The 23,908-nt window shown below is 33.2% G+C and overlaps 1 protein-coding gene across 2 annotated transcripts in view; it reads left to right on the forward strand.

Annotated features, from left to right (window-relative positions):
* Window positions 1–23,908, forward strand: part of LOC118183904 (uncharacterized) — a 188,232-nt gene that overhangs the window by 125,365 nt on the left and 38,959 nt on the right. For both annotated transcript variants that reach the window (XM_035353510.2, XM_035353511.2), the window contains 4 exons: window positions 633–746; window positions 7,688–8,419; window positions 13,564–13,701; window positions 13,786–13,938. In XM_035353510.2, the coding sequence (XP_035209401.1) occupies window positions 633–746; window positions 7,688–8,419; window positions 13,564–13,701; window positions 13,786–13,938 (1,137 nt within the window). The remainder of the gene's footprint in view (window positions 1–632; window positions 747–7,687; window positions 8,420–13,563; window positions 13,702–13,785; window positions 13,939–23,908) is intronic.

The following is a 23,908-nucleotide window of genomic DNA, read 5'->3' on the forward strand; positions in this document are numbered from 1 at the left end:
AGGTACTATCAGATATTACACTAGCGTTGTTTCTCGCAGTGTGCTGCAGATATCTGCATGCTAGCAATACATCCAGCATGACTCTTCTATTCAATTTACTAATTAAAAAGAAAAGACTTCTCATCACTTATCAGATAGAAAGCCCTCTGTTGGTTTTAATTATCTTTTAAGACTTAACAGTTTTCACACTGACTGAAAGGATTTTAATATAACAGAGCAATAATTAGAAGAAACTTAAGGGTTCAGCAGCTGTTAGCAGTAAAAGTTTTTTTTTTAAATTTTTTAATTTAATTTTTTTTTTTTTTTAAATTTCTCTTGCTTGAGTTCTTTATATGAAATTTTAACGCTATGTTAATTTGGCTCATATATTCAGTATTTTGTAGGAGAAAAATGTTATAATTTCAGTAAGAACTAATATTTATATATTTTAAGAATGAATAATGAATATTTTAATAGAATGGGAAAGAATGTAAAATTTGTAATTCTGGACAATCACTGTAAATCAATTAGTTTTTTTTTTTTGTTTTGTACTAGTGATTTATCATCTTTGCTAACTTCAGTAATTCAAACTGCAATTAAAACAGAACTTTTGGTTAATATTTATTCTATATTTCTTTTATTTTCAATTATAGTATTTTCATGTACACAAAGAAGCTCCTCCTTTGCAGAGAGTAATTAGAATATTTGATCCACATAATGTTAAAACACCTAAAGAATATCCCCTTGATATCCTGCCAAAATGGTCGGTAAGTGTTGAGTTTTGCTTTACTATTGCAATTTTCTTCATCAGTTGACATCTTAATTCATTGTGGTCTTTTTATAAACATTCATATAATCAAAGATTAAATTGTAAGTTACATAATAGAAATATACAGGCTTGGTGTTACTTGGTAAATTCATAGGCCTGAAGTGGTTCGTTTGTTTTTTTCCAACTCTAAAAATCCCTGTGAATTTCTTGAATCTTCAAAATGCATGTGTTTCTATTATTAACATTATAAGATACCATAGTTATGTGAATAAACAGCTTAAGTTATGTAAACATGTATTTAATTGTGGTTTGATATTATGTTTCACCAGTTTCTCATATGAATTAAAAATTTATATGTTATGTTTTATTACACTTGTGCATAGCACATGTAAGGTAATGGTTTATTTTGAAATATTTTGTTGTATCTCTGCTTTGAACAGAATTCTTGAATTTTTGCTGTAGGCTCCCTCCTAAGCATAGAAGAGTTGGTAGGTAGGAGGCAAGCCAGTGTTTACAGAGTATTTAGCAATAATATTATCTTAAGTACTAGTGTTAGAGTCTTTGTATAGTACTGAGACTTTCTAATTTTCAAGTTCACCTTCTATGTTTTTTCTTTAACTTTATTAAAGGGGTAGAATTTCCTTATCTTAAAGTTGACAAAAACAGCCCTGTCACTCACTAGTGGGAGATTTAAGCTTTCACAGAGGAGGATAGATGTTTTTGTCCATTGATGATCAAGGAAGATCGAAACACTGATACATAATAGATATGTACATATACATATAAATACATACACGTGAAAATTATGCTTCTTATTTTACTGGTGATTTCTTGTAAAATTTTAAAACTTTCGTAATCTCTTAGTCTAGCTGTGTGAAACTGATTTATGTACATGCTGCTTTCTATTCTATTCATTACTGTATTTTAATTCTATGATAAGGTCCCTTTATTTTATTATTGTTGATTTGAATAATCATTTAGGACACATGCAGATGAAAGTAAAATATTTTGTAGTATCTGAATATTGTAAGAGGCCTATGAATATAACATCAGTATTGTAATTGAATAGCATTATCCTGATTTTCAAGCTATGTAAAAGACTCTATACAACAATCAGAAACCAGCTAAAGTTAAAATGAATTCAGACCTTTGTTGTAGAAGCTTCTCTATCTCTTTCTCTTTTTTCTTCCTCTGCCACAATTTGGATGATGTGGTTAGTGCAAGTTGAACTGATTCCCATGCTATTGGTTTTGGGTTCAAATCTCTGGTAATCTCATGGTAATCTCATTTGTGACTATGGTGTCTTAGTGGTATGGGAAGAATGTGAATTATGTTAAGTTGAAAGTCCCATGAACCTGAAACCCTACCTGAAACTGACCTGAACTACCTGAACCTGGACTACCTGAACTCATCGTGAGTGGTTGGTGATGGAGCAACAGTATAAGGAGACCTTCAGATACATGGGGCTTATTGGTCAAAACTGAGATGGAGCATAGGCAGGAAACGTGCTTTGTTAGATTTAATATAGTTATGCCATCGCTATCAATTGATTCAGTATTTATGGTTTCAGTTATCCACTGTTTCAAGAGTATATATTGTCACCAGGATAACCATCCTTTGAACAACATCAAAGTTTCATCTATGGTAATATCTCTTTCAGGGGTAATTGTTGTTTGACGTACTTTATTCAAATGCTTAGATATAGGCCAAATTATGCAAAATTTTGGGTTAAGATGTTTTTCTGGATCATGAGAATCATTGTTCACAAAATTTTTTTATTTCACAGTATCGATTACATGGCATAATCATGGAAAAAAAGGAGCTTCTTCTGATGTTTTCTGAATCTAATACAAAAGCAGCTAAACCCTACCTGAAACTGGAGAAATTCAACCAGTTAGAAAGGGTCATTGCAATAGGGATTTTTAGCATCATTTTCTGTTCACCAAAGACAATTTTTGCAAAACTGGTATATGAGATGGTGCTTGTTAATATTATGGTAATTTCTTGGTTATGTCATGGTAACTCTTTATATTTCTTGGGCAGAATGTTCATTTTGCTTATGGTTATTGTTTTGTGGTATGCTGATATGATTTAACATTTTATTTACTATAGAGCAATAAGTCAACAGTGTACAGTATTCATTGTGAATAATTTAAATCTGAATTTCTAAAGTAGAACAGCTTTATATCCTACTCCATTTGTTTTCTCGATATCAAATTCCATTTGATTTTCTCATACCCGTTAATCACTATTGATAAAAATTACTGTACTGTAAAATTTCTTAGCTCTTTTTATGTTTGAAAATGTTTGGTGATATCTAGGTCCTTATCATGTGCTGGAAACATCGTGAAATTCAATGATGAAAATTTTTTTAAGAATTTGCCTTTTTTTAAACGACCAGATCTTAAGTTTTTTTTTTTTTTTTTTGTGTGTGTGTGTGTGTGTGTCTGTTTTTCCATCGATTAAACTATGTTAGCAAAAGCTTCAATTTCCATATAGAAAATGCAGTGATTATTCAGAGAATTTGTATATACGCTGGTTATCATAAATTAAGGAAAAATCACAAAAATCACGAGTACTGAAAAAATTACATGTAGAATTTTATGAAACTTACCCACAAGATACAGCACATAGTAAGGTATCGAATAACATAAAAATAAATTACCAGACAATTATGGTAGTATAGAAACTAAGCACATGTATAAAATGAACAAATTGAAGCTGTCAGTTTTCTATAGGAAAATTACCTTCAGTATGGAATATGGTCGCCTCTAGAAGCAATACAGCACATACAGTGATGTGTGATGCTTTCAATTATGCAGTCTTATCAGTTCCATAAAAAGCGAGAGCCATTGCTCTAGCAAAGCAGTTGCAAGCGCGGCAAGGGTCTGAGGGGGCGGATTGAGAGCAGTTAGATGTCTCTCTAAAGCATCCCAAATGTGCTCGATAGGATTCAAGTCCGGCAATCGAGCTGGCCACTTTATGTGCATAATTGTTTAGTGTTGAAAATAATCATTTATGATGCGAGCCCTGTGTGGTCTTGCAGTATCATTCTGTAACAGGCTGTAACAGGAAAGCATCACCTATTGCCCCGGCACATGGGCGCACGTAAGCATCAAGGATGTCATCTTTATAAACCGGAGTATCCACGATTTCTGTTGGAAAGACATTTAGGTCTCTGCGTTCACCCAAAGAGATGCCACCCCAAACACAGACACTGCCTCTTCCGTATGCATCTCTTTCACGGATGATAACAGATTCCAGGTTCTCTCCATATCAAATAACGCCTACTATCGCTTTCTAGACTAAACCTAGACTCATCCGTAAAGAGAACAGCCCTCCACTGATTCAGGCATCGAGTATATATGTTGTCGTGCCTACTGCAAACTGTCCCTCCTATGGCGTGGTTGCTTTGCATACAGACCACCTTCGTGAAGCCTTCTACGCACAGTTGATGTTGAAACCAACCTTCCGGTGGCTGCAGCAAGGGAGGATCTAAGAAAAGTCGAAGTAGCGGTTCTATTCCTGCATGCACATAATGTCAAATATTGTTCATCGGCACTCGTCCTAGCAGTTGGCCGTCCTTGGCTGAACCTCCGAGATGCCGAATTTGTGGTTTGAAATCACCTCCAAAGTCTATGAACCACAGAAGGACTCTCATTTAGCCATCTGGCCACTTTTGTTTGACTGTATCCTGCCTCTAGTCTCCCAATGGCTCTCCATCATAGTTCTGCAGGCAAATGATGCCTGGAGGTCATTGTTACGAATTGGCTATCTCAGATTTCTGATGTCACTATCACAGTGAAGTATGTGGGCTAGCTCTCAAATATGGACCTTTTATTCTCCTTGCAGATGACGTATTCCGATTGCAGCACCACTAATTTGCATATTGCAGTTTTATTCAGCTACTCTTACTTGGCAACATATTCAAATTTTACACGGTTTGGCTTATTTTTGAGGGAGTTATTGCTATTTTTGTGATTTTTCCTTAATTTATGATAACCAGTGTATATATAAATGCTGATGTAATAAAATTTCTGCTAACCCATTAACTTCCAAAAGAAAAAAAATAGTTGAGAAATTACTTTGAAATTTGTTTTATACATTATTCGCCCTTTAAATAATAATTCCATTTTTATGTAACACAATGAAATAAAAATGAAGGTGTAACTTTTTAAGTCTTTCAAAAATGCAACATTAGCATAATGAAATAATTTTTATTCATAGCAAATCTGTGAAGCATTTTATGCTGTATATGTAGATCATTTCTTTTATTGTCAGGACCTTTCTGAAGAATATGGCCAAATTTATCAGCTTTATTAATCTTTAGAGCTAATAGCTGTATACAGTACAAAGTCCAAAATCCGGACTCGTCAGGACTTCGACAATTCTAGATTTGAAATTTTTCCGAATAATAGATCATCAGTTTAAATCTAGTAAGATGGCATATAGAAATTATAAAATTAAAAATATGAAATCGTGATTTATGAAATATTGAAGTATATATGATCTAAAGGTTATCAAAAAGCTCAATATTTATTTATTTGCTTACCTTATTAAACTTTTTTTCAATGTAAGTTGTTTTAAGTTGCTTCATTTTTTGTGCTAATACTTTCTCTTTAATTCTGTAGACTGGCATAATCTCTTGTTTAGTTACATTGTTGAAGTCCTGTAACTGCTGTTTCGAGAATTCCAACTAACTTGTCAATCGAAATTTTCTCGTTTTCAGTAACTTCTCTGTCACTTCATTATCAGTAGCAGTATTTTCTGATTTTAAAACCAACCATACTACAGATTTTGCCATTCATAATATAAAAACTTCTTTTGTATCATCTTCATTTATTACCGCTGCTCCACATTTCTTTACAAAATCTGTTAATGAGAAAATTTCACCTTTGTTTTGCAATATCTGAAAACTTTTAAAATTAGCAGCTACATCATCAAATTAGCTGTCCTTCACTATACATATTTGGCTATGCATCATGAGCTTGGCAACTAATGACAAGTTGTTCCGTTAAATTTTATCTTGCTTCTATTGTGCATTGAGACAATTAAGCCTGATTGAATTAGTTTAGTTATTTATTATACTTATGTCTATTTCTTGTACACGCTTAAGACTTATCAGAGTTCTGAATACATAAATTCCCACATATACTTAAGCCTTATTGAGGGCCGGTGCTAGATAGCTTCCTGCTTGATGCAGTCTCTGTAGGTCCTAAATTCTGCGACTCAGTGCGGCCATATGAGCCCTGGCGCTGGTTCTGGGTTTATGTGAATAACAAATCAGTTATTCTTAATTCAAATAGCCCTAAATGTAATCTTTAGGTCTATGAGTAGCGTCAACAAAATCTATTTTTAGCATATGGAAAGAAATTTTTGGTAAATTTTTCCTCGTCAGTATTTTTTAGCACATTTAACTTAAATCTGTAATCATCGCCAAGTGATAAAAATGCTCGTCGTCAACGTAAAAGGTTACTATACTCTTTTATTATTTAATTACTAAAATAAAAAATTGTTTACACATCACTACATGAGTCATTACTCAAGTTGTCATGTTTTGATTAAGATGCGGTGATGAAAGGAAAGTATAATAAATAATGATTCGCCAGGGTTGGCATCAGGTCAACCATGTATCTACTATGTGGAATGTTTCATTTTGAGATATGTGTCAAGGCACATACACAACAACGGAGCCAAATTACTGATGGTACAAATTTTTGCTAAAATGATTGTTTTTTCAATAACAAGCTATTTTATTTAGTGTCGAAGTGAAATTAAGAATCGAAACTCTCCAGATGTTTTATTATGCGGGGAGGGGGGGAAATCAAATGCACATGCATAAAGCTTAAGAGAAAAACTTTGTTGGTGGTTTTGAGGTTCGATTTTAGATCATTCCGGATAATGGACACCCAGATTTCAGACTTTGTACTGTAGTAAGAAACCACACAGTCTTTAAACTGCAATTTGAATTTTGTTTGCTTATGATAGCTCTTAAATCCTTATGATTTCAGATGTCATGTAGTAATCCCTAGCAGAAATTTTATAAGTTTTCTTGAAGTCTCATTTATTTGCATTTTCTATATCAATTAAATATTCCAATAACAGCTACCACCATGGGATACCTCTAATTTTACTTTTGTGAGGAGCAACAAATTTTATTCTGTAGCTCATACATCTAGTGCATCATCCGGATCTCAGAGTTTTTTCTGTACTACATAGATTTTATTTGCGTGTGATATAAACTGTGTGTGGCATTAACATATTATCTTGAAAATTTTATTTGAATTTATTTGTTTTTTAATTGTAAATTTGGGTATCTGAAATTTTTGAATTAGAAAATTTTCTAAAAACATATAATTGATTGCTGATCCTTGCATAGTGAACTGATAAAATGAATAATGTAAATAATATTATGTCATTATTTTAAGAATAAATTACATGTTAATTTGGATATTTACCAGTGTGTTTTTTAATATTTTTAATGTATTTTATATTTCAGAAGATGGAAGTCGAGAAACTTGTTTAGTATTTTGAATTTTTAATTAAATGAAAATTGCTTTTTTTTTAGAAAGAAATGAAAATGTTTTTTTTTTTAAGTGTGGCTGTCAAATTTCTGTACATCTGCAAAATATATGTTTTTGAAAAGATAAATTGAAAAAGACAATATTATAAAGTGCGAGACTGTTAAACCGGTTTTTATATCAAACTTGGTTGATATTCATATTCTGGTGTATCAGTGAAAAATATTCTTTGGTTCTTCCATGTGAATAATTTTCAAAACATGTTTGTTTACACGATGAATAGTTGTAATAAAATTTTTCTGTTAAAAAAAAAATTCTTTGTCCCCCTTTTCGTGAATTTATTTCTTTGAAATTTGTAGTCTGAAATATTTAATTATATTTTCTTAAATTTTTAATAAAGTGTAATTTCTCTTTTCAGAAAACTCTTTGTTCAATCTCTCCATCATCAAATATGCCATTAATTGCACCTTCTCAAAATACCAGTATTTCGTCACCAGTTGCTGTCAGTCCCATAGTTTGTAAAGCTCCAGACAGAAAGCGATACAGTCCCATTCTGCCTCGTGTTAGTCACATTTCGCCTCTGAAACAAATATCACCTATTCTTAGAAAATATAATCAACAGAGAAGAATTATTCCAGTCATACCATTTAATGCTAATTCTGCTTGCAAAGTAAAACCTTTAGGATTTACAAAACGACAAGGTAGGAAACTTCCTATGTTGCAACCTAAACCATCTGTACTCAATTTTGTGGAAACTTCACCAATTAAAGCACCCGAGCAAAGCAAAACAACAATACTTTCAAATCAAAATTTTTCTACAACTGTTAGGAATGATGAGATAAATGGTTGCCTTACAAAAAATACATCCATAGTTTGTACTTCTGTTACTACAAATGCCACTGAGTCAGAAAAGATTCAGTCAGTTGTGACTGCTAAAAATAATGAATCTCAACTAGCACCAGAGGGAGAAGTTAGTGAAGAACCTGATGAAGAAGTTGATGATGAACAAGACCTAGCTGCTCTAATGGCAGCTAGTAGTACAATCTGCAAAAAACAGCAATCTGCCAGCAAGAAGAGAAATAAACTTCAAAGAGACTTGGAAGCATCTTTAACACTTCTTCAACCAAATTTAATTGAAAATGATCCTAAGGTAAGCATTTTAAAGAAAAGGCATTTGTCAGCTTTGAGACTTTATTAACAATGGTTCTGTGCTAGTTTTAAGTAATTTAATTTCTTTTAATTATGAGCACTCTGTGGTTGCTTTATTGCATTCATTCATTTATGATTGTTAGTCTGTAGAATCTTTTAATGAATGATGAGAAGGATGGCTAAGACCTGTTGACCTCTGAGTATTTTTTTCTCTCAGCAGATCAGTAATATTTTTTTATCTTACACCAGACCCAGACATGACTGCCATTAGTTTGTAATGGGCAGCCCAGTACAGTTCAGAAACATTAAATCAAGTACAATAATTTTTACATTAGCCATTACCACATCAGTAAGTCCGGAACATGTTGTAGGGTAGTATCACAAAGCACAGTTTGACTAACAAGAAGATCATTCTTTGTATCTGGTGTGATTGGCATGGTAATTATCCACAAAGAGCATCTGGAAAAAGGCAAAACTGTTGACAGTAATTTGAAGGTCCTTACGTTATTCAACGAATTTGCAGAGCTGTATGTTACCTAAAAGGACATAACAAGGTTAATATTACTGCTAATGTTTGTCAAGTCAAAAAATATTACAACTGAGCTGATATGCCAATTTTCCAAGATATTTTGAATTAAGCATCAGGAGCAAGCACAAGAGATGAGCCTTTGACAACTGGAAAAGGAAAAGGAGTCTAGAGTGGTGGAATCAGAAGGAAACAAATGTTGACAGGAGGAGCCAAAATATATTATCCAAGGAAATCTGAGGCCAGTGCAAAAGAGTAGGCAAAAGTCGGTGAGGGAGGAAGGTAGACGAAGACCTTTCCTTCCTCAAGCGAATTGCACGTCCACCATATAGGTTGATTTTTCACACCTACTACCTTGCTGGTGCTATCTTCCATTCTGCAAAGGATGTTTAAAATGAGGTTGATCTATTTTTGGACTTGAACAGCATGATCAGGTTTCTAGGATCAGGATCGCCAAGTTTCTAGGCCAAAGGCTTTGAAAAACTGCCAAAGCATTGGCAGAAAATCTTAGATTTTGGTGGTGATTACTACTCGCACTAAAGGTATTTCTTTCATGTTTTTCTTTGCTAACTTTATTAAGAATATGTCTTGGCAAAAAACTTTCATTACAACGTGATAATAAGACCTGTCCTCAGACAATCCACCTTTATTTACCTCAATGGCGTTATAGTAACTAGTGAAAATATTTATGAACATATTAGATTTAAATGAACTTATCACATTATTAAGAGAAGCAGGCTTAAAAGTGAATGCATCCAAGGGCAAATTTGTGGCAGAAGAGCTTAGGCACCTAGGCTATAAAATTTCTCAAAGGTTAATACAAACAGAAGGTTTGAAAATAATTGCTGTAAAGAGCTACCCACCACCAAACAGCGAAAAAACAGCCTCATTCTTGGCCATGTGTTCTTACTATTGAACATTCATAAGGGACTTTGCACAGATAGCCGAAATGGTGTTAAAATTAAAGGGAAAGAAAGCATGGTTTTCTTGATCAGCTAAGGCTGATACCGCATTTGAGTAATTGAAAACTACATGAGTACAAGTGCCCAGTTTTAAAATTCTCAGGGGTGGGGGGCAAAAACCTTGAAATTTTGACAGACACATCAGATTAAGCTGTAGGTGCTGTTTTGATGCAGGATTGTCAGCCTGTGGCCTATTTTTCAAAAACTCTTAATCAAACATTGTAATTACACGGCTACAGAGAGAGGAACACTGGCTGTACTTTTAGTGGTGCAGAAGCTCAGAGTATATTTTGGCACTGATAACTGTATATTCTGATCATGCTATTCAGGGTCAGTTATTTTTCGGCAAAAATTTATCTCTGCAGTTATTCAGATGGGCCTTAAAATTACAAGAATATAACTTAATAATTAAGCGTATGCTTAGAAAAGACAGTGTAGTGGCCAATGCACTATCTCGAATAAAACTAGATGAAGATATATAATCTGCACTAATATATGCACTGATAACTGTATATTCTGATCATGCTGTTCTGGCTGAGTTATTTTTGGGCAAAAATTTGTCTCTGCGATTATTCAGATGGGCCTTAAAATTACAAGAATATGACTTCATAATTAACCTTATGTCCAGAAAAGACAAGTTAGTAGCCAATGCTGTATCTCAAATAAAACTAGATGAAGAGGGAAAAGAAGTAAAATGTTCTATGTTAATGTCAAAAATGTTGGACTCCTGTGAAACTGTTATTTCTGAATTACAAATTGATACAGAATTCAGTACTATATGTGTATACTTGCAAGACTAAAATTTTGAACATCTGGATAAAGTGGCTATTAGAAATAGTGCAGAAAATTGAGCAATAATTGATAAACTCTTAATTTATACTAAAACAACAAATGAGAATAGTGAATTATGACCAGTTATCCTAGCCAGTTTGCAGCTTAGTATTTTGGAAGTATTACTTGACACATCTACTGCCAGTCATCTTGGCATTCAGGAAACAGTGCAAAGAGTATGTGAGGCAGTCTTTTTTTCTGCCAACTTCAAAAATTTGTTACACATATGTCAGGTCATGCCATATGTGCCAATTAGTTAATGATGTAAATTACAGCTTGGCTGGGTGTATAAATAGCATAAGAGCTACTTTTCCAAATAAAATAATAGGGGTAGATTTGTTAGGCTCATATCCAAAAAGTGAAAGTAATAAGAAATTCTGATATCTCAAGAGGCAGAGTGAAATTCAGATATCTCAAGAGCAAAACAAAAAGTCTTTTATGATAGGAAAAGAAGAGATTTTGTCTTTAAAGCCGGGAATAAGGTCCTGAAAGTAAAACATTCATTGTCTTGCACCCCCATCAGAAAAAGTATCAAAATTTTACCCCGATTTGAGGGTCCTTACATTATTCAACAAATTTGCAGAGCTGTATGTTACCTAAAAGGACATAACAAGGTTAATATTACTGCTAATGTTTGTCAAGTCAAAAAATATTACAACTGAGCTGATATGCCAATTTTCCAAGATATTTTGAATTAAGCATCAGGAGCAAGCACAAGAGATGAGCCTTTGACAACTGGAAAAGGAAAAGGAGTCTAGAGTGGTGGAATCAGAAGGAAACAAATGTTGACAGGAGGAGCCAAAATATATTATCAAAGGAAATCTGAGGCCAGTGCAAAAGAGTAGGCAAAAGTCGGTGAGGGAGGAAGGTAGACAAAGACCTTTCCTTCCTCAAGCGAATTGCAGAAACTTAGTTAACCATCTAATTATTATTGGTAAACAATATTCATATCCAAGTTAGCTATGAAAATAAAATATAAAAACATTAAGGCTATGGAAACTACATTTCTAGTTTGTGAGTGTGCAAATCTGCATAATTATACATAAGACATGATCAAAAAGCATCTATACTTATGTTTTAAAAAGAGTGCACCACTTACGTATTTGCATTTAATATCCTTCTAAGTAGTTACTTTTTGTATCCCATACTTTATCCAGTAATGATTCAACTGATGAAGTGTGCTTTTAACTTGCTTTTATGGGGAGAGATAGCAAGCGACTGTCTTATTGTATTCTCTAGGATCTTCATGACATCTTGAAACCTCTTTCCTTGCAAATGGGACTTGATTTGTAGAAAGATAGAAAAGTTACAGGGAGCAAGATCTGAGGAATATTCTGATAGTCAGAATTAGACAATTTTAGGTTTGTTTAAAAACTTCTCTTTAACCTGAGCTGAATGAGCAGATGTGCTTTCATCATAGAATTGTCACTTACCAAATGCCCATAATTTTAGCATTTTCCAACAAATGGTATTTAGGTGATCCAGTATTCATGGTAGTACTTTTTGGGAGCATATTCATGATAATTAGTACTCTTTGTATTTCGAAAAAAAGAAAAAAAAAATGTCTTCACGTCGCTTTGACTCATTTGTGCATTTTTTGTATTCTAATGTGAAGATTGAGCCTTGATTTCAGGATCATAACCATGACTTGTCACCTGTCATGATAATTTTCAAAACATATTTGGTATCCTCAGCATTATCAAGAAGATATTCTACAATTGAAACCCAGTTTTCTTTCTCAACATCCACAAACACTTTTGGTTCACTCTTCACAAATGCATTTTATATCAATATCTTCATTAAGAATGGACTGAACAAAACTGTAAGTAATGTTGCACACTTCAGATAATTTAAAGAGAGTTCAGTTAGCTGATAATTTTCATGCACATCACTGAAATTTTTCTTGGTTTTACTGGTTACCTGTCTTCAAAGACCTATTTGGCTCTTTCTTGGGACATCTTGGAAACATCTGAACCGCTTGCAAACGTTTTTGCAGCTCATACACTTTTACCCATGCATTAACTAACTGTCTGTGTAGGCATCACTAAGCATTTAGCAAAATTTGTTGTGAATTCTGTGTTCAACATTTTGCTGCTAATGTGATGATAAAACACTTCACATAGTCATTCAAAGCATTCCACTTAACGAGTGAAATAAGGTCATGGTACAACTTAGGATATATGTATGGTATGATCAAGCATGTTTGTGTTGCACATATTTGCTCTGAGTGTATGGCATCATACGTTTTGATTGAATGTTATTCATATGGTTTATGGCTGATTTATTCAAACCTAAAATCCATGTTAATTTTACAACCTAAATTTTATTGATTTTTAAGTGCATCGTTGTCAATATCTGCATTCAGCTGAGCAAGATGCTTTCTGCTATGAGCAATGATAAATGTTGCAGCATAATGGATTTAGCTCATTATGAGTAAAATGAAATAGACCGAGAATTAACAATTTGCCATGTTAGGTACCATTTTGATCTAATGTTTCTTTCGAAACTGCTTGTAGTAGTACTTAAATTCCATGATCTATATTTCACTAGAATTTTTATAGGAAATATTTTCTCACAAACTTTCCCAAGATTCAGGGATTGTAAATGCTTTTGTGAAAACTATATGACACTTAACAATGTGATGTAGAACTTGCAACTTTTATTCAACTGTCGTAATGTCTCAGCATTTGAATCAGCTTCATCCCACATTTTGAACGTATTGAGTGAGAGTTGTTTGGAAAGTTATAGTTACAAAATGTAGTTATTATCTTTTACTTCAAGATTTCATAAATAATTTTGTATGGCTATTTTTTCTCTTATATTTAGAAAGAGGAAAGAGAAGCTCTCTTTGCAAATTCATACCTCTTGAGAGTGACTGAGGCTTTAAAAAATGATTCTGAAACTTGTGAGAAATTTTTAAAGGTGCTTTGCAAACATCAGTACAGTGCAAGATCTCCAGTTAAGGTGAACTACTATTAATTTATATTTAAAGTCTGTAGATATGTAACTTTTTATATATTGTCCACTTATTTTTTTCAACTTTTCTAGCTATACTTTGAATTGAAAGAAATTCTAAAAGACTATCCGGGCCTAGCTGATGATTTTATTGCATTTTTGCATCCAGAACAAGCAAAAGATTGTGGGAAATACAAAGAATATGTAATACTAAGAAAAATAAGAGAATTCCTGCGGAAGATTGAAGTATGTATTCATATTCTGTTACCTAGTAAAACTGCTGTAATTTAAACCTAATATACAGTAAAACAAGTCTGCAGTTGGATTTTAACTCTAGAATTGCTGGTATTTTTCCCTACTTAGAAGCATATTAGTGCTGTAAGGAAACTTAATTTCTTACGAAAAATTTCGCGCGATTAGTTAAATAGAAAATAAATTGCGAGTTAATAAAATGAGTTATAAAATTGTTTTATAATTTTTTAAACATATAAAAAATATATTAAGTTGATGCATAACTGTATACATACACAAGATGATCATAAACTAATCTTCACTATATGCAAGTCCCAAGTCACTGCGCTTTTCAACAGATTGATATGAAACTTAGATGCAAAAGTTACGAAGTGTGTGTTCAAGAATGATGTGAATAACAACAAGTAGGCTATTTTGATTGATTATAGCAAAATTTTTAAAAAAATTATGAAATCTGAAATTAAAAAATTATAAGTTTTGAAATTTGTTTACTGTAACCGTAACTTGAACTTGATTGTTGTTATTCACATCATTATAAAGTACATATCTTACAACTTCAATATCTCGAGTTTCATTCAAATTTATTAAACTATGCAATTACTAGGCACACATGTTTGTGTATCACCAAAGAATAAAAAGAAATTAAAACATTTTTAAATCTTTGAAAAATCACTGAATTTATTTTAAATATATTGTTGAAACTTTTAATATAAGGCTTATATTAAAAGTTTATTAGTGCATGAGATACATGCCATGTTATATTTTTGGGGAACGAATGCAGCACCTTATAAGTTAAATTGCAGTTTGCTATTTTGATAAATATCCTTCCCAGAAAAAGCGGATTTTTCAATTACACGTATAAAATATTGCTACTTTATTTTACTGCAGAGTTTCATGTTGAAAGATATGAATTTTTAAATTTTAATTCAGTGTATATGTATGTATTCTACTAAAATGTGTGAATAGGTATTTTTAATAATGATTGCTGTGTTTCATATCAGTGGAACAATGTAATGCTTTAGTACAAAAATTAATGTAATATTAATAAAGTGCTACCTGAGTCCATTCTAGATCCTTGCACATCCAGTAGAAAATGATGGGGAAATAACTAATCTGTTATTATAAAAAGTCCTATTATTATTATTATAGCATTGTTTGTTTAATACTGCAGTATAAATGTGGTGGGTGAAGTATATACTGCACATAAGTGAAGCTTGTCTCTTCATACTGTACATAAATGCTTTTCTTCTATTCGGATAAAAAGTAATTTTTCAGTATGCATCTCTAATCTTTGTTTGGTAATTGATTTGACCACTTTTGCAGTGTTAGCTGATTTAATAGCATCTTTGTTTTTCACAACTATAGATACCATCATACTTAGCATATGATATGAAATAGCCAAATCCTGGATAGCGTGCCAGTTTACAAACAATTTATGTGAAACAAAATTGCTTGAAAATTCAGTTGTTGCAGGTTGTTTATTAAATAGTTGCAACAGGTGTACTGATGCTGATGGGATAATTGTTGCTTAAAAGATAATTGTTGTATTATCTTGAAAGAGGTGAGAAACTGTAGTGCATGCAATCATGACTCAATTGATTTCGTGTCATAATTAGTACAAATATCGAATATCAAACAAAAATTTACATGTGAATACAGGATACATATCAAGTTGGACATATTTTAAAATGGACATATACCGAGGTTCACATGGAACATGTGGTTAAAACAGAATAAAGTATTTTAGGTTAACATGCTAAAAATCCATGTTTAAGTATAAGTTATTAACTTTAAAGCTGTTCTTTCTGCTAACTTCAACTGAAACTACACTGGTGAAATAAATTAAGATAATTTTCATATTTGATCTACGATCTCCAGAACTACTGGACAGATTTTAATAAAATTGAGTGTGAACATGGTTGATATAATTAGGTTAACATGGTTGATATACTAATTAGGTTAATATAATACAAACAAAATAAACATTCAGCAATTATAATAGACACACATGTTCGTGTGTAACACCCATGGGAGTCTGAAGGTCTGAAACAGCGGTTGCAGAAGACACAAAAGAAATGGGTTAATAGGGGGTATGGCCCCCCTCATACAGCCATACAGGCCTCGCAACGTGTTGTCATACTGGAAATAAGGCAATTTATCAGTGCTTGTGGGAATTGGTCCCACTCATTCAGCAATGCTGTTTTCAGTTCCTGGATGGTTCTCAGAGGGGGGTTGCGAGTTGCAGTTGCCTTCCTCAGAGCATCCCAGACATGCTGTATAGGACTGAGGTCTGGTGACTTGGCTGACCAATCCATCTGGCAAATATCCTCACTCTTGAGGAATTTGTTGACTAGAAGAGCTCTATGTGGCCTTGCGTTATCATCCTGTAAGATGAACTGGAGGCCCATTGCATCCCAGAAAAGGTGAACATAGGGCTGCAAGACCTCATCTCTGTACCTCACACCAGTCACAGAACCTCTGTCAAAGACATGGAGAGGTGTGCGGTCATCCAACATAATGCCTGCCCAGACCATTACACTTTCACTGCCATAATTGTTGATTTCGCAGACATTGAAGGGTAGGTGAGTTCCTGGCTCTCTCCATATGAAAGTACGGTGAGAGTCAGTGTTTAGGATAAAATGGGACTCGTCGGTGAACAGAATGGTTGCCCATTGCTTCGTACTCCAATCACTATGCTGTGGGCACCATGCTAATCGGAGTCTCCTGTCTGTAGATGTGAGCAGGACGCAAACAGTCTGTCTTCTGGCAAAGAACCCTCTCTCATTCAGTGTTTTGGAAATAGTCACCCTTGTTACACGGGTTCCTGTGGCTGCATACAGGTTCCAAGAGAGCTGAGAAGCTGTAGCCCCTCTGTTATGCCTCGCTAAATTGGACAAATAGCGATCTTTCCTGGCTGTCGTGGCTATTGGATGACCTTTCCCAGGCTTTCTCTTGATGGATCCAGTATCCTGGAACTGTTTCCATAGGTTACACACGACGCTGGGTGTTCCATAGGTTACACACGACGCTGGAAGTAAACTCTCTGCATATCTGGGCTGGCGATTGGCCTGCCTCTAGCCTCCCCACAATTCTTTACCTCATTCCCTCATCTAAACATTGGTGGCTTCTCATTTTTACTGTTCCGATGTGAATTTAACTGATTGCTGCAAGATAACAACGAGAAATTCGCCGAGGTGTACTAACGAACACAATTTGTCTTGCCCTCCACGCGCTTATAAAACCTGTTTTTCTGCTGGCTCCTCGTACACGCACACGTATGCTTACGTATTTGCCATACAAGATTTGTATTTATATCTAGAAGCAGTGGTTTTTCCTTCAGTTCAGTTCGTTTCATGCAATTCGATAAAATATACAAATTCTCTTAATTTGTTTCACCAGTGTAGAATGAATGGCTGGATCAAGTTCCCTTTCTTTTATACCTGTTTTCTGAAGGATTGCTTGCCATAGTATTGCTGTATTTCTGAATATAGATTGAAAGTAAAGTGTGTATTGCAACACAGATTTGGGATGATTTCTAACGTTTCTTTAAATTTAAGGCTGCTTTCAGGCTTGTGTCAATTGGGGATTTTACCTTTGTCACAATTATTTAGTAAGTCTGAATGCTCCAAAGAGTATTTTGCTAAAGGTGTGACATATTCGGTGCTGTGCTGGCTGCCAGAGAGTTTTTAAACTCTTTCTTATGCTCAACAGCTGTTGTTGATAATTTTGTGCATGTTGAACTGATATGTTGAGTTTCCATATGCGTACCTTTATTGCAGATGGAAAAATATAGCACTTGATGTATCTGTAGTGATGGTCACTCATTTGTCAGTTCGTAACAAATTCTAGATGAGTTGTGGTGGACTTACAACATGTATGTATGCAAGTCTTTTGAAACTGGAGCTAAAGGTCAGTTTACACCTGTCAGAGCGGCTCGGAGCGAGTCGCTCGTTATGATTACTTTGACAATGTAAACGCTCACTTCACCGGAGTAGAAACGTAGGGGAGATAGTCAGCGCTTCCGTTTCTTCTTTGAATCTGTTGAAAAATTTATCCGGGCAGTTACTCCGATCAGCGTTTGCAGGGACGTCGTGACCGAGAATAAGTGATAGCCAAACCATAGCACGTTTTAATGCATACACATCTTATGAAGTGTTTTAGGGAACACTTCACTGCGTCCCTAAGATGTTGCATACTTCTATAATTATGTGAGTTTATATTCATTTTTCTACAAGCATCCCTACTCGAGGATGCAATAAATAAATGACATAAACTATAAAAATAAAAACGTCTTTTAAAAGTAAAGTATAATCACTATATTTAACCATTATTAATTTTGTTGATATCACTTTGTGTGTTGTCCAGAAACACAATTTCAGTAGGATCCAAAATTAAGAATTTGCGATAAATATCTTCCTGTTTGAACTATGTCATAATATATATATTCTTTTACCTGTGGTAATATATGTAATGCTCCCAAGTTTTTTGCTACTTCTTATTTATTTAAGATTTTCTGAATAATTAGGTAGATATTATACAGTTTACTTCTGCCGTGTTAATGGTAGTTTTGAATAAATATTCCATGTGTTAATTTTGCATTCTTCTCTAGAAATAACACAGTTCCAGTCAGAACTCTGCATAATTAATTACATGCACAGAGAGCTACTGATTCTGTGGATTCTGGATGAATAAATGTATTCTTTCTATTAATAAATAATAAAACACATTATTACTTTTACATTATTTTGTAAATGATTAATTAGGTGTAAATAAATAGTTGTATATAGTAGAAAAACTTTGTTAATTTGAATTTCAATAACCACAGTTGACTAAATAACTTCTCTCAAACTGAGTTTCTTTTAAATTCTTGTTTCTGATATGCAGTAACGTTTTTGTAACTTCTCGTCCGAAATTCATTTAATAGTTCATTTGATACTCCTAATTCATCGCTGCAAGCTACATAGTCATGTACCCATTTCCTTTTCTTTTTCTTTTTTTCTTTCCCTCGCAAGAGCAGAAATTAATTTGTTTGAAACTGCTTCCCAGACTTCAAGCACTGCAGCGAAAGAGCATCTATGTATGTTCAATGCATATTCTTTTCTGCAGCTGCCATATCGGTATCCATTTCGTAAACAAACGGAGGCGGGTTGTCAGTCCACTCTGATTGGTGTAAACAATCTGTTAGAGTACAGGTCCGTTCACTCGGTTCGAAATGCCTGGACGAGCGGCTCGCTACGAGCTGCTCTGACAGATGTAAACTGGCCTTAATACATTGGGGGAGGGATAATGGGATAGTTGGAGAATGCTCCAATAAATTTACTGTTGTCAGGGTTCCTATGGTCCTTAAGAGTCCTTAGGTTTTTTGGAATCAATTTTTGGTCCTTAAAAGCCTTTAATTTTGATCAGATTCGGCAGGAGGTCCTTAATTTGAATCATCTGAAATTTCTGTTTGTTTTTACGACTGCCATTTTGAATGTGAATTAGCATTTTGGATAAATATTTTTGCTGATTCATTTGACTGGGTGAATAGGTTCATGAATTATAATTTGTTCCTATTTCTAATATAAACAGTGGGATACCCAAGTTTCTGAGCAAGAAGTGAAACATAAGCATTTCAAAATTATTTTATTTTCTGTAAGGAGGAGCTTTTAAACAACGTTTCGTTTTGGGGAATGTGTGTTTTTTCTTTAATGGTTCCAAATTTGGCCACCTTTAAGATCAGTTTCTCTAAAAATTTGTAACTCAGAAATTTGGGATTTTTACGATGGTATTTTTTTTAACCGTTATAACATTGATCAGTTTCATATAAAATAATGCTAATATATTAAAATTGTATTCGAGAAATAAATTTAAAATGAAACATTTTATTTTTTGCTATCATGTTATAAAGTAACTTTACTTTCCATTTTGGCAACTTAATACAGTATTTTGAATCTGAAAAATAAAGTAATAAATGCTGAAATTGCACTTTAGCACAATTTATGAAAGAATTCTTAGCCAATGCAAAATGCTATGTAATTAATTAAAAATGCTAATTTTTAAATTTTTTTAGAGGTTTCCCCATGTAATTTTCTCAATATGCGTCAATTTCAGGGCTAAAGGGCTAGTTCATCAGCTTCTCGCGTCTGAAACCGAAAGAAGAGACTGATGACGTAGTTGGGTTCACTTGGTCAGTTCTGCTGTTCAGTTTCTTAAGCATTTGCTTGAGAATCAAAACGCTTTGAAAAATAGTATAATAACCAATATGAGCTGAGATTTTAGCTCATGAAATTGCAATACACATGCATTTATATATGAACTAGAAATGTATTTATGTCATACCAAATTAAACTCTAATATGCGTAAAAAGTAAGTAAAACATGCGTAAACATAACTAATTTTTTAGGTCGAGTGTACCCTAAATGTAGTAATTCTTTTTCATAATCATCTTTTTAAATATATGTAAATAATAACCCACCGATAACATACGTAAATTTCTACATTTACAAAGAATTCTTTTTGCGTTAAAATATAAGTTAGTCGCAAAGTAATTTGCATTATAGAAATATTAAATAAAAATATGCAAATACATTTTGAGAATACATGTTAAAGACATTACACATCTATATAATTAAAAATTAGTTAATGCTAATAATAGATTTCATAACACATTAAAACGAAACGAATTTCACTTCTTCCATTTTTGCTTTTCAATTAGCGTTGATAATGAGTAGTAGAATTTTGTAAGCTTTATCAATGTCTATTATGAAAGCATTATTTATTTAACATCAATTACTCAAAAAATAATGAAAATATTTTAAAATAGTATTTATATATTTTGGAATAATAGCATGTATTCGTACATTTTAAAAGTATATGCTCTGATACTAATTTATGTTTATGCAGAATTTCATGGTTTATTTTATATAGTAAAATTTAGCAGTCTAAATTAGAATATAATAATATATAATATTTTATATAGTAGTCCAAATAATTAACTGAAACGTGCATAAATTAGGTCACAAATTAAGTGAATAATAAACAAAGTAATGATTCAAATTATTATGTTTGGTAGGAATAATATGAATCAACTTACATGATTTTTTTCCCTATATAATTTGGTTCAATAATCCTCTATTACTCTTTATCCATTTATTTGCTTTCTGGTCAGCTTTTCTTGCCGATACAAGGGTTGCATTTCTATTCAAGTGCCGAACTCTTATAAATGTTCGTAAATGGCAAAATAAGCGAATTGCACTCTTATTCACGGAGGGAAAACATTTCTCAAGTTCAGAAATGAGATTCTGAATTACACCTCTACCTTTTCGAAAAGGACTGCCATGAAAAGAACGGAAAACATTTTCCATTTTCATCATCGTTTCCATCCAAACTGGTGATGGTACAGTTAATCCTCCTTTAGATAATAACAATATCCAATTTGAGTCGTTAGCAATATCTACGAATTTTTTTGATATTTCACCCAAAGTAGGATCTTCATCTTTCACACGATATGCAATATAACCTGGCACATAAGCGAGCGATTCTTGTTCATATGCAGATATATCTTTCGTTGAATCATAAATTTCGGTTTCCCAAGGAAGTGACACGTACATTCATCATAGATGTCTTTGTAATTAATTAAACCATCTTCATATAAGGAAGACTCAAACATTTGTGCTTTTTCATTTGAAGAAAAAGCTGTTTCTAACAGCTCTTTTGTCAAATATGCTTCAACTTTCTTCACATCTTCATAGTCATTAGCATTTGTCTTTAACGACAATTTAGGCAATTTGTTTGCCAATAGCAAACCTTTTCAGGTGAATTATTACGTCTGATGGAGACGGATGGTCATTAAAACACCCTAGACCCCGAATCTGGCTGAACAAGCTTTCTAATACACCTTGAGTCAGTCTTGATGTTAAAATATATTTTACATTTATAGATTTCACGTCGTCAAATTAACCGAAAAGCGAATTTATCGATATGATAATACCTTTCTGAAAAGGTAGCATTGTCTTCTTTCCGCATACTCTGAGATCAAAAATCATTTGCTTGATCTCATTTAATTTTTCTTTTTGTACTTCATAATAGCTTTCTAGGCTGAAAGCAGCTTTTAAAGGCTTATTGATAGGGGGTAATGGTACACTACTATTCATAATGTCAAAAAAATCATCAACCATTGAAAAAAAAATACTTGTTGCAGCATTACCAGTTAAATGCATAATTGCTTTAGCCGTTGTGGAGGAAAATAATGCTTTTGCTGGTGCTACTTTCTATCTCTCATTCCCTTTTACAGATAAAAATTGAGTTTCAGTTTATAGCACATTTTAATTTCTCCGATATCTTTATTGAGTACTTCATATATAACATCTTTGTTTATAATTGTACCATTTCCGAGAATAAAACCTTTATCAAGAAAATGGTTTCTCAAAAGCTTTATGCAATGCGGCATATCAGCGAGAACCCATATTTTGGTGCTGAACTTGGGACTGTAAAAGAAAGATTTATCTGTTGAAATTTGTAATTCTTTCCAAAGGGTCTGACTACCTCCCATGTTAGATACAATTGCTTTGACTCGAAGCCCAGACGATTCAAGTGCAAACAAAATGGAAGACAGAAGATTTTCCTTCATTTGACGATCAAAATTAAAATAAATGGGCTGTTTCCATTGCGAAATGAGTCCTCGAATCAATACAAATTGAGTCTTTTTAAAAGGACCTAATATCTGATCTAATTTTGAATCATAACAGAGTATTGAATCTATATGAATTTCATCGAAACTTAATACGCATAATCTTTCTTCGTCAGTTGCATTTTGGCAAGTTTTTTTTTAATCAATAATAGTACATCATTTAAAATGCCAGGAGTGCAACTGAATCTTGAGCACCATCTTTTCAGTGTACTTGCACTTGGAAGCGGAATACCCATTTCTTCTTTCCAGAAGTCGTATGACTTTACGGATAACGATCTGAAACGCTTTTTGAAACGTCGTCTGGAGACCATTTAATTCGCTTTTTTTTCATTAATGCATTTATTTGAGTTTCGGTAAATATGTTTTGAATATACATTTTCATTTTTCTTAGTGTTCATTTTCTTGATTCACTTTTTTAATGTCTTTCCTCAGTTTCTGAACTTTTTCTAATATTAGTTTTCTATTCTTTTTAAATCTTTTTCTTTGATGGGAGATAGTTTTTAAATGCTGCTTTCTCTCAGTCTGTAAAACAGAAACCTTATTCTCAAGAGCTGATAGTTTTGTGATTAAATCATTCACATTTTTCTGGAGGTTGGAACAGTTACAACATTGCTGAGTAATATTATTTTCAGTGAGCTCCTCGTAGCTGTTATTGCTATCGTTTTGAAATTCCAGACATGCCTTTTTAGGACTTAAATTCTGAATTCTTTCAAATGCACTTTGTAAATTTTTTCTTTTTGTTGCCTTTGCTGCCTTGGTTTATTCTGATAAATAACCAAGTCAGGAATACAAGCAGTTGGAATAGCAGTTGACTTCAGTATCTTTTTTGTCAGTAATCATAGCAACCTATTTTTCATATCATCCTCATAATCAGATTCAGTGAAGTGATTGCTGCATATACGAGCACTCTTTGTGTTAACAATATCTTCGACTCTTCGACACCTATGCAACCATTCTTTCGTTAACTGAATATTTTTGTACGGAAATCTATGAAATACCACGCTAGTTTCTTTCGTATTATGATACGTATTGCTACAGGTAGCAACGGCACACGATACCATTTTTTTCAATGATTTCTCATTACAAGAACTTTCTAAATACAAAATCCCTTTAAAAGTATCATCAGTTATAACTTTCAAGTAAAAAAAAAAAAAAAAAAAAAAAAAAAATTCTTTTTCTGAAACTAACAGGGGGCTAAAGAAAGAGAATCCAAGAACTAAAGATTCAATCTTTCGCACTTTATGCTCTGGTCAGTCGACGACGGGACGAACCCAGTGACGTCACATAACATCC

The sequence above is a fragment of the Stegodyphus dumicola genome, chromosome X1 (genome assembly GCF_044657685.1).
Source record: "Stegodyphus dumicola isolate Sdum_Otavi_A_Nest chromosome X1, ASM4465768v1".
Taxonomy (NCBI): Eukaryota; Metazoa; Arthropoda; class Arachnida; order Araneae; family Eresidae; genus Stegodyphus; species Stegodyphus dumicola.